General features: G+C 54.3%; 1 protein-coding gene across 1 annotated transcript; it reads right to left on the bottom strand.

Annotated features, from left to right (window-relative positions):
* Nucleotides 1–6,505: 6,505 nt before the first annotated feature.
* SLC25A5 (solute carrier family 25 member 5) lies at nt 6,506–8,547 on the bottom strand. The gene is made up of 4 exons (XM_074914823.1): nt 8,365–8,547; nt 7,760–8,246; nt 7,507–7,647; nt 6,506–6,903 (listed from the first exon to the last, which is right to left on the bottom strand). The coding sequence occupies exons 1-4, from the start codon at nt 8,473–8,475 to the stop codon at nt 6,746–6,748; spliced, it is 897 nt and encodes a 298-aa protein (XP_074770924.1). The 5' UTR covers nt 8,476–8,547; the 3' UTR covers nt 6,506–6,745.
* Nucleotides 8,548–10,389: the final 1,842 nt, after the last annotated feature.

The following is a 10,389-nucleotide window of genomic DNA, read 5'->3' as shown; positions in this document are numbered from 1 at the left end:
TGCTTCATTTCCCACAATTCCTATAATAAAGATTTTTCCATCTGGCTTTATAACCCTGACTGGGAAAACTCAGGTCTTCTCAGGCTAAGCTTAGGCTTCCTTTCTTTGGGAAAATAAGGTGTAAGGGAGGGAATGAACTCTGCTCCAGAGCGGGCAGGCTGGGATGCACACATCTGCCAACTTAATGCCAGGCTGGGTAAGCACGCGTTCGTGTTAACTCAAGCAGCGCTGATGTGTTCACTGCTGATCAGCTGCTAATCTGAAACCTATTTCCATAAGCCTAGGTCCAATTAAGCAATTACAAGGTGGCGTGTAATACTTGGGAAGGGTTGGAGGGATGAGTGAGCACAACTCCGTTACACAAACCCTTTTTCCAAGTGTGGTAGCACAGTCCAGCCAGGCGAGGGCCTCAGGGTTCCTCTGGAAGCAACCCAAGCCCCGAATAACCACAGGTTGGTCTCTGTAAAAAATTTTTTCCAAGCATGAGTCAAAAACTGAAATTTAAAAACAGGTTTTGAACCAGGTGAGGTCTGCTGGGACGCAGACTTCTCAATCTCCAGTTGTCATAAAGGATGAAGTACAGTCCTTCAAGTGACACCCAGAACTAATGCTGCCTTGGGGATGGTGTTAGGGTTAAGGTTGGGAGTGACAAAACGCAGGGGGCTGTGAAGGGGCTGCCAGGCAGAGCTAGGACCATCTTTGCAGTTTGGTGAGGCACAAAGAAAATTCTGTGAGTGTGCAGCTCAGCACAAGTTGTCCAAAGCAGCAGTTACCAAATGCCATCAACCTCTTCAGCTGTACACCTCGAGCCTTGAGGCAGTACAGCACAAGCATTCCTCCTTTCTGTCTTTCAGAAGACCAGCTCATATTCAGTCAGTGGTTTTCATTCTTGTCATTAGAGATCTGCCTAGTTCAGCTCAGGACTCATTCACAGCCCCAGCCTGAAAGGGGAGTATGTGGTTTGTCACACTAGCAGTCCCCGAGATCCTCCCAATACAGGCTGGGTGTCCAGTCAATGGCCGAACCAACTCCAACACAGACATCATTAAGTATGTGTTTCTTCCTGTAACTAGATCTAGTTCACAACAATTTAAATCAAGTTGGGTTTTTTATTTCTAGATCTAAATTAATTAAAAGATGTTATCTGACTATAACCACAGGAAGCAGGAGCACCTAGTTCAAATGCTTGATTAAATGTACTATTATAATAGATAAAACTAGCCATTCTGAAGAGTTTCCCACACACTGGTGGCAACTGGGTAATCTGTAGCAGTGTTCAGACCAAATAAAAGTCAGATTTTGTGTTACTGTAAAAGCTAACATTAGTTTTTATAGATCTGTAAATATAGGTAGGTAATAGATTTTCTTGTTTAACTGAGCACTATAGTGTATGTAAGAACTTTTCTGGATGCAGAGGTATTGCAAAGCAAAACTGTGTGTAAAATAAAAGTGGAGGAGGGGATCTATTCCAAAAATAACGCCACACGTGGCCAGACTTACCTTGTCTGGCTTCATGGCTTAGTCTAGTTCAGTTTCCAAGGACATTTGCAAGAATCTAGTCTGAATTACCATGTCAGAACAGCTCCATCTGTAGCAATGCTGCCTTGTTCCCCATAACCTGTAAAAAAACCCCCACGCAGTTTATAAACACTGAAGAGGAGCAGTAAGGGGTGCCTCTGACCTCACTGGTGTTAACCGCAGCTGTACCTGAGGGGCAACATGAGGCCTCCCCGCACACAGCTGGTGCCGTTACAGAGGCTCTGGGGTGCTGGGTAATGTAAAGGCTTGTTCAGAAGCTGCTCTATCTGCTGGGGCTCCGGGCACGTTAATAGCTCAGAGGGAGCTGGGCCCTGGAGCCTGGTAAGGGATGTCTCCCAGGGCAAGGTTATGGCCCTGTAACCCTGCACATGGCACGAGGAAGATGTTCCTGCTCAGCACGGCTGCACAGGGCAGAAAGCTGCCTTCAAGGGAACAAGTGCTGACGGTTCCCTTGCTTTGTACCACGGCTGGAGCCTCGTGCCCCGCAATGTGCTGCAGAGAGCTGTGCAGGGCACTGTGCCCACCGTCCCACAGCGAGGGGCTGCCCGCAGGACACGGCAGCAGCGAGCCCCAGCTGGGATGCTCTCAGCTCCCCAGTTCCACATGCATCCCCCTCTCAGCCTCCAAATCTGAAGGCAAATATTTCTGGTCAGCTATTACAGCTCTCCTAGGGGTGTGCTCTGTGTTTCTGCAATTTCACCCAGTAAACTGGCATACAGATGGCTTGCTCTGACTCCCTAGACTATTGCAATGAATATTAATAAATGTGTACCAGCTTTTTTTTTTTTTTTTTTGGTGTGTGACAACGTGATCAGCTTGGGAACAGCACTGACTGATCAGCTTAAATCAAACTAGACTCAGCTTTTGCTCCTGAAAAGCTCCACAGGTCCATGGGGCACTGCCACCTCCAGGCATTTAAAAATATAAAATAACAATTATGGGCTTGTTTAAAAGGCTGCAGGGCTGGGCTCTGAGGGATGGGGTGGGAAGCCTTGTAACTCTCTGCTGGGGAGATCTTATGAACCTAGCTGTCCAAAGCAGGCTGTTTTTTTGGGTGGATTTCAAGGCACAAGTGGCCAATCTCTCATTGCTTATCAGCCAGAAAAACACCACCCAATCGCTGCAGCCAGGGCTGTAACTCCTGTCGACCTCAGCAGGATCAGACCACGACAACCAACAAACCCCCGGTGAGACAACACCTTCCAGAACCTCCCCGATGCTGCGGGTCTCGGTATAGGTCTTGGCAGCTCCTGAGGGCTCAGTGTGCCTGAAGCTGCTTCCCCCAGAGCAGCTCAGTATGGCCCCGGGGGTACAGAAACGCGGATGTGTCCCCACCAGCTTTAACTCCTGCCCCACAGCCCGACACATGTGCTTTGGGCAGCCGACGGGGACACCTTGCATGGTTGGGCAGGGATCGGTTCCTGCAGGTGCTTTCAATATACCCACCCCACTGGGAACAATTGATTTTACCCTGTGTGGCTCAGAGCATCACATTTTCCCCTGCCCCTCTGTGCCAGCCGCTGCCGCAGCAGTGCAGGTAGCACATGGAGGATGCTGGGGCAATGCCTGGAGGACAGGCACAGGGGGACTCCTGGCTCCATCCAGAGCCCAGAGACACAGCCTGGGGTGGCTCAACAGCTGCTGAGGGGGATGGCGGGAGGAACAAGCTGGCACTGCGCTGGCCTTTTGCAAGTCAGGTCCCTGAGGTGGGACGCTCTCAACTGCAAGGCCCAGAGAGATCCATGCCCCAGCCCCTGCAGTGAGAAGCGCAGTGTGTGCACTGGAGAAAGCTTTCAGACAAGCCCCTGTTTCCTCAGGAGCAGGTTACTCCATGCAACACAACTGGTTTCTGCTGCTCCTCCTCCAGCTGAAGCATCTTAGCCCTGGGGCTCGGCTTTGCCACGCTCAGACCCTCCACTGAGTGCTGGGCACGGCTTGGAGGTCAGGCTTCAGTGGCACTTCGAAGGCAGGGATGTGAAGGTGGAAACATGAGGTAGGAACGTGGCCTCATGCAGGCAGAGTGAGCCTGGGGCTGCCTGCCTGCCTGCCAAAGCATACCTCAAAGCTCTGCTCTCTGCCTGTGCCGGGTGGATGAAGATCCCTTCTGCCTGCCCCTGTGTGCCTGCTCGCCCCTGTTCCCCTGCCATCCCTGGGACACCCCAGCCACAATGCTCCCCTGTCATCTCCACAGCTCAGCCTGGATGTGGGATGAGTGCTGGGGGACACTGCTGTCCTCCCCAGTCACTGCCTGGCCCTGCACCCATCTCCAGCAGAGGAGAGAGCAGGGAAGCTCAGCCATCACACCTCCTTCCTGCTGCCCAGGGCGAGCCCCAGAGCCCTGCTCCCATCTCTGTTGCCATTAGTGCCTCCAAAATCCCCCTTGGAAGAGGGTGGCTGTCCCTGCCTCGCCTTGCCCGGCACCCAAACCTCCAGGTGAAGGGTGGACCCCGCAGCCTCCAGCCCAGTCGGCGATGTCCCAGCCCCTAGGAGCTGGCGGAGAGCGAGGGCAACCCCATCCCTCAGCCCCCCGACACCACAGCGGGCCCAGCCCGGGCGGGCTGGTGCGCATCGAGCCATTCCAAACATCCAGCACCACTCGCCACCTGCCTCAGCCACTGACAAATGTTTCATATGATCCTGGGCGCAGCCGTGCTGCGTCAACAGCTCCTAAGCCTGAGATTTATGGCTACCGGGCAAGGGGCCGAGATGAAAGCAGTGTTACAGGCACTCGCCCACCCCTCCCCACCAGCAAAGGGGCTGGTACACCGGGCCAGGCATGGCTCCCATGGAGGAAATAATGACGTAAGAGCTGTTCAGTACTCCCCACAAGAGAATCATGTTTAAAAGGAAAATCCACCCCTGGCCCTGCCATCCTTGGAGCAGCATAGCGTGGCAGACAAAACGCTTGTGTTGGAGGGACTGCACTCAACTTGCTGCCTTGCCACTGGCTGGCCCCAGTCACTTTCCTGTGCCTCAGTTTCCCCACAAGAACAAAGCCTTTAACCCCTCTGTAAGGTGCTCCTGTGGCAGGCAAAAGCAGCAGCTGAACCCCCTAACCTGCTTCCCCAGATAAAGCCGCTCCCAGGGGAGCTGCCAGGACGGGGAGGTTAAACACCCCCAGGGGGCTGCTGGCCCATGTTCCCCAGCAGCAGAACCTAAGGAAAACCCATTGTGGGCTCTGCCCTGCATCCACCGTGCACCAGAGCTAAAAAAAGCTGTGAAACACACGCTTGGTTCCTGAGTCCCAAAGGCAGCAACTAGCGTGGGCAGTTATAACCCATTTCACCCAGTGCCAGCCCTGCACCCCAAGCCCTGTGTGAAATGCTAAGGACTTACAGGTCCCCCAGCTCAGCCCCTCTGCAACCTGGCACAACTGCCCCACTCAGCGCCTCTGTCACCCACTGCCGTGTAGAGGAAGAAATGACGGACTTACCTGTCTGTGCTAACAGCCTGGCCATGCCTCCCCTGCAGAGGAAAGGAAAGTATGCTCCAAGCTCAGCAACAGCAGCATTTCAGAACAGCCCTTAAAATCCAAGAGAGCTTAACAGCAAGAGGCAACAAGAGATGAGAGCCCTTAATTAATTAGCTGTATTTGTGAAGCAGGAGAGGGCTGCCTGGTAAGTCTGCCCCATGGCACAGCCCCCTGCCAGGCTGCTGCCTGCTCTCCCCAGCATGCTGCCCACCACTTGTGGCATTGCTTTGTATCTCACCGTGAAACTTTCAGCCTGTTTTGTTTCCACAGCAGGCAGCAGAGGATCTCACACCACAGGAGCCCAGGGGCAGTTGAAAAGCACCAGCAAAGGCTCTTGGCTCAGCAGCATGGCATGAGACCATCTCCCGTAATGAACGCAGATGCCTGTTCACAGGGCCCCGAGCGTGCCGACACCATCTGCGGTGGGATGGTGCTGCACGCTCATGCCTGACTGCCCCACTTAGATTTCAGCAACAAAAACTACTGCCCTTTGCAACACAAGGCCTTGTTTAGCTGCTTTAGACAGTGGTTGAGATTGGTTTCAGTGATCTGAGATCAACAGCTTCGAGCAGGCCTGGGCAGCCAGAAAGGCCCAAAGGTGTGCAGGCTGTGAGAAAAGACTCACTGACCTGAAGGGCAGAGGACCAGAACATCCACTCACCTTCCCAGCTCCCCAGGCAGCTTCACTGGGGCCGCTCACAGACCCACAGAGACGGGTGCCAAACCACGCACATTGCCCAGTCTTGAAGTGTTTTCCCTAAATTGCCCTGGCAGCATGAAGGAATTTCCCCCTTCCCCCAGAATTTGGTGCTGGGACAAGCTTAACTTCCAGGGATAAGGGATGAGCCTGGGGACACGTCTCCCTGCCTGGCAAACACAGCCCTGGCACAGGAGCTGTCTGTGCTCAGCTACTACATCCCCACAGCACTCCACCTCATGTGAGGGCAAGGCTAGCCAGGGGCTCTACTCTGGCTAGGTTTTAACATGTCCGAGCAGGTAGCTCAGTTTCTAGGCCACAGTATGTGGTGCCAGCTCCGCTCCTCCGGACAGCAGCAAATACCCCTTAGACATTTCTCCAGCCTCCTAGGCATTCAGCGCCATGGGGAGAGCTGTGCTTTGCAGAGTGTTTAAGCACTTGGCACCTTCCAAACAAGGTTTCATCAGCTCTGGGGAGCAGACAGGCCAGAGGCAGGACTGGTGGCACACAGCCTGTGCATCACCTCCAGTTACCGGGGTCTCAGGGAAGATCAGCTGGGTCAGAGCTACCAGTTCCCATTCCAGCCCACACCACTGCTCTCCACTGAGGAGGAAACACTACACAACCTCCCCAGCAGCCTGCACTGTGTTTACCTGATGGAGGCCACAGGTGGTTAGTAGGTAGCAAGGCATGTAGGATGGAGGTGGTTTGTCTTTCTCCTTCTCTACGATCACTACAGAGACCCTCACCCCCCTCATGCTGCAGCTGCTGGAAGAATAAACATGAGATGAGGAAAGTTGGTTTCAGATTTTTATTTTTTTGTACTCTCTCTTTCAGCAGGAGTGACTGAAATAGAAACCGTGGTGAGTCCCATCATGGGGGACTAACTTGGTAAAGACAGGGCAGGCAGTCGCCACTGCCCCGTGCCAATCTGTATAAACATCAGCCGTCACTGCTTAGTAACTAGATGGTTTTCAAACAAGTCCATGAACGGTCATAGACTACATATAACATGCCAGTTCACAACAGGGAACAACTTATGTGTACTTCTTGATTTCATCATACAGGACTAAGACAAAAGCACCACCCATTCCTCGGAGTACATTCGACCATGCACCTTTGAAAAATGCCTTGGAGCCCTCGTCCCGGGCAATCTTCCGCCAGCAGTCAATAGTGCCAGTGTACATTATGTCAGCTGCGGGAGACAGACAGTGTTAGGAATCGGATGTCTGGGAGCCCCGACATCCAGGTCAGAAATGGCCTAATGTATCTGCCAGCTTCATAACTTCAAGCACATCCCATTTCTTGATTGACTTTCTCCAGCATTAGCACATGAGAAGACAAGATCACCCAGGAGATAACACTGCTGCATTACCCCTAGGAGACACTGGAAGGACCGGTTCGAGCAGAAGGCAGCTAATGTTTGCTTTGACACCAACACTTCCAGACCCAAATGCTATTGCACAGTCACTCAGGCTGTGGCTGAAACCAGGGGTGTCTCTTCTTGGCCCAGAGACACTAGTTTGCAACATCCTTGGGCTGTTCTGCTGCTTCCTACCTACTGACAGTATCTGACTCATGCACGCCACCTTACAGGAGTGCTGCAGAGACTGACCCAGCTGTGCCCCTCACCTGACATCTGCTTCCGCAGCCCCTCTCACACCCTACGGGTTTCAAGAGGTGAGGATATCTATAGGGCTTGGTGACAGCTAAGCCACTCTGCCTTCACCTCAGCTTCACCACCAACTGTTGATTCAGGGATGCCCAATACTTCCTACCCGAGGAGGTAGAAACTTACTTCCTTTACGTCCAGACTGCATCATCATGCGACGACGAACCGTATCGAAAGGGTAGGAGGTCAAACCAGCGACAGCAGTGACGGTCTGAGCGATCATCCAGCTGACAACAATGTGGGTGTTCTTTGGGTCTGGAAGCATGCCTACAGGAGAGAGGTTCTGATGAGAACGGTGAGCCACCAGCATCTGCCGAGACGCACGACAGGCCTGCTGCAGCCCAGCATCTCCCTTTTAGCGCGATTTTGGTCGACCTACCCTTCGCTGTGTCATAGATGCCAAAGTAGGCGGCTCTGTAGATGATGATGCCCTGGACAGAGACATTGAAGCCCTGGTACAGGCCCCTGAGGCCATCCGACCGGAAGATTTTGACCAGGCAGTCACCGAGCCCCCTGAACTCCCGGTCAGCCCCGGCTTTACCCACATCCGCAGCCAGGCGGGTTCGGGCAAAGTCAAGGGGGTAGACGAAGCAGAGGGAGGTAGCGCCGGCGGCGCCCCCGGACGCCAAGTTACCGGCGAAATACCGCCAGAACTGGGTTCGCTTGTCCACGCCGCCCAGGAAGATCTGCTTGTATTTGTCCTTGAAGGCGAAGTTGAGGGCCTGGGTGGGGAAGTACCGGATCACATTGGCCAGGTTGCCGCGCCAGAAGGAGAGGACGCCCTGCTCCCGGGGGATGCGCACCACGCAGTCGATGATGCCCTTGTACTGCTTGTCGGCGGCGATCTGCTTGCTGGCGTGCTGCACCTGCGGGGGGCGAGGCGCCGCCGTCAGCGCCGCGACCCCCTGCCCCGCTGCCCACCCCCCCGTCCTTCCCCGGGCCTTACGGCGACCTTGGGGCGGCCCCCGGCCCCCCGGCGCTCACCTGCAGCAGCAGCTTGACCCTCTCGATGGGGGCGACGGCGGTCTTGGAGATGGCGGCCGCCACCCCGCCGGCGAGGAAATCCTTGGCGAAGGACACGGCCGCATCGGTCATGGCGGGAGGCGGCGGCGGGCGCGGCGAGGCGGGAAGCGGCGCTGCGGGGGGAGGGGGCGCCTGAAATGGCCGCCTGATATAGGGGCGGTGGCGGACACGTGGGCGGGGGCGCGCCGCGCCGCCGCGTCCCGCTCGCCCATTGGCTGCGGGCGGGGGCGTGGCCGCCGCAGGGGGCGTGGCCCCGCGGCAGGCAGCGGGGGGCACATGGCAGCCCGGCAGCCCCGGGGGTCGCGTCCAGCCAGCACCCCGGGACGGCGAGAGCGGCCTGCGAGCCCCTCCGCACCATGCGGGAGGCGGCAGGACTGCGGTGGGCTCCGAGTCTGCTTATCTTCAGAGAAGTCTGACCTCAGCTGAGCCCCCAGAACTCCACGTCCCGTACGGGATCCCGCCGTCAGTCACCGGGCTGAGCCCCGCTGTGACGGGGTGCTCGGACGGACGGACAGACAGACACCCCCCCGGCTCCCTTCTCTGCTGCGGGGCTGCACACAAATGTCACTCGAGTGGACGACCTCAGGGCTCAGCCTTGCCCGTGACTGGTTCTTCGCGGCGGTACACCGTTTTACACTCAGTAATCCACCACCGCAGCACTTGGTTTCGGTGCTGTCTTAAATATTTTAGCGTTACCTTTTGGGGGATTTCTCATGCACACATGTGATTACGAAAGGTAGAGGCTTGGTTGATAAAGGGTCAGTTAAGTGATTTATAAGCCGTAGGAGTAAATTACAATACAATGGTCTTATTAGCATATCAGAAACAAGTTAGAGGTAACTGCTTGACTCGCTTGACTCTTACCCGGTTTGAAGAGCTGATCAGACATTCATATGCACCCACCACTCAATCTTTAAAATCTATTTAGAAATACAACATTAGTAAAAATCATACAGGTATGCTTGGACAAGGTTAAGGGCACTCTAGAAACCCGTTCCTCCCCAGCACACTCACAGGTCACATCTTATTCATACATCACCAGTAAGTCTCGGTATTATTACCTGCAGTGTGCAGATGGGGAAACTGAGGCACAGAGAAACATGTTTGCTAGGCAGTTCATTAGAAGCAAAAGCACTTACAGCCTCAGTGTGATGCACGAGCTGCCAGAGCTGCTTCTCTACCATCTTAATCTTTGCTATTGATGCTTGCATTGATATGAAGCACCACTGCAGCAGAGCTGAGCAAGCCCATTAAGAGAGATACTGTAAGACCTTTGCTGTAGGGTACATCAGTGTTGAGTTCTAGGAGCAAGGCAGGCCTTACAATTATCCCAAATTTTTCTGCAAATCCCTCCCCGCAGTCACAGACTGCTCGTGCATTGATCTGTCATTGCCTCATCCCACTATGACCTGGCTTAAACAAACAGTTTCTGAGATTTACTTCCACCCAGCAGGGACATAAACAGTACAAAAACACACACAAAAACCTGTGTAAACCAGCAGGCAAATCCTGTGCGGAGCCCAGGGTGCTGCAGCCAGGGCAGGAGCATGGTGCATGTGCACAGGCCTGACCGAGCTGCTGTGATTCCCACGCTGCCACGCTGGTGGGACATGCCGCAGAGCCAGAGCCACCTTCCCACACGGACACGGGGTTAAGGTTTCTATCAGAAGGCACTAGGATGGGGCTGTTCCATAGCTGTACTTCTACAAAGGAACTGGAGCAATGCCACAGGTCCTCAGGTATAATATCAAGATGACCTTTTATAGCCCAAAAGCTCCCTAGACTGGTCAGAGGCCTATCAATTGCATTGGCACTGGCAATAACCTAGTGGTCTTGCAGAGAGGTTCCAGTCTACAGAAACTGTCAGTGGCTCTTGGATTGCAGCTGTTAAAGAGGAAAACTCACAGCCTATGTGCACAGTGCTATCCTCCTGGCAAGCTCGGAGCAGCACTGTATGCCCGGGTCTGTGCACAGGAATTAAAAAGT

This window comes from Athene noctua, chromosome 11 (assembly GCF_965140245.1).
Source record: "Athene noctua chromosome 11, bAthNoc1.hap1.1, whole genome shotgun sequence".
Lineage (NCBI taxonomy): Eukaryota > Metazoa > Chordata > Aves > Strigiformes > Strigidae > Athene > Athene noctua.
Note: the sequence above shows the minus strand (reverse complement) of the source record. Positions and strands in the feature narration are given on the sequence as shown.

Coding starts and splice junctions, on each gene's coding strand:
- SLC25A5 (XM_074914823.1), bottom strand. CDS start 8,475: ATGACCGATGCGGCCGTGTCCTTCGCCAAGGATTTCCTCGCCGGCGGG. Junction 8,247..8,364: donor GGGTCAAGCTGCTGCTGCAG/GTGAGCGCCGGG, acceptor CGCCCCCCGCAG/GTGCAGCACGCCAGCAAGCA. Junction 7,648..7,759: donor CATCTATGACACAGCGAAGG/GTAGGTCGACCA, acceptor TCTCTCCTGTAG/GCATGCTTCCAGACCCAAAG.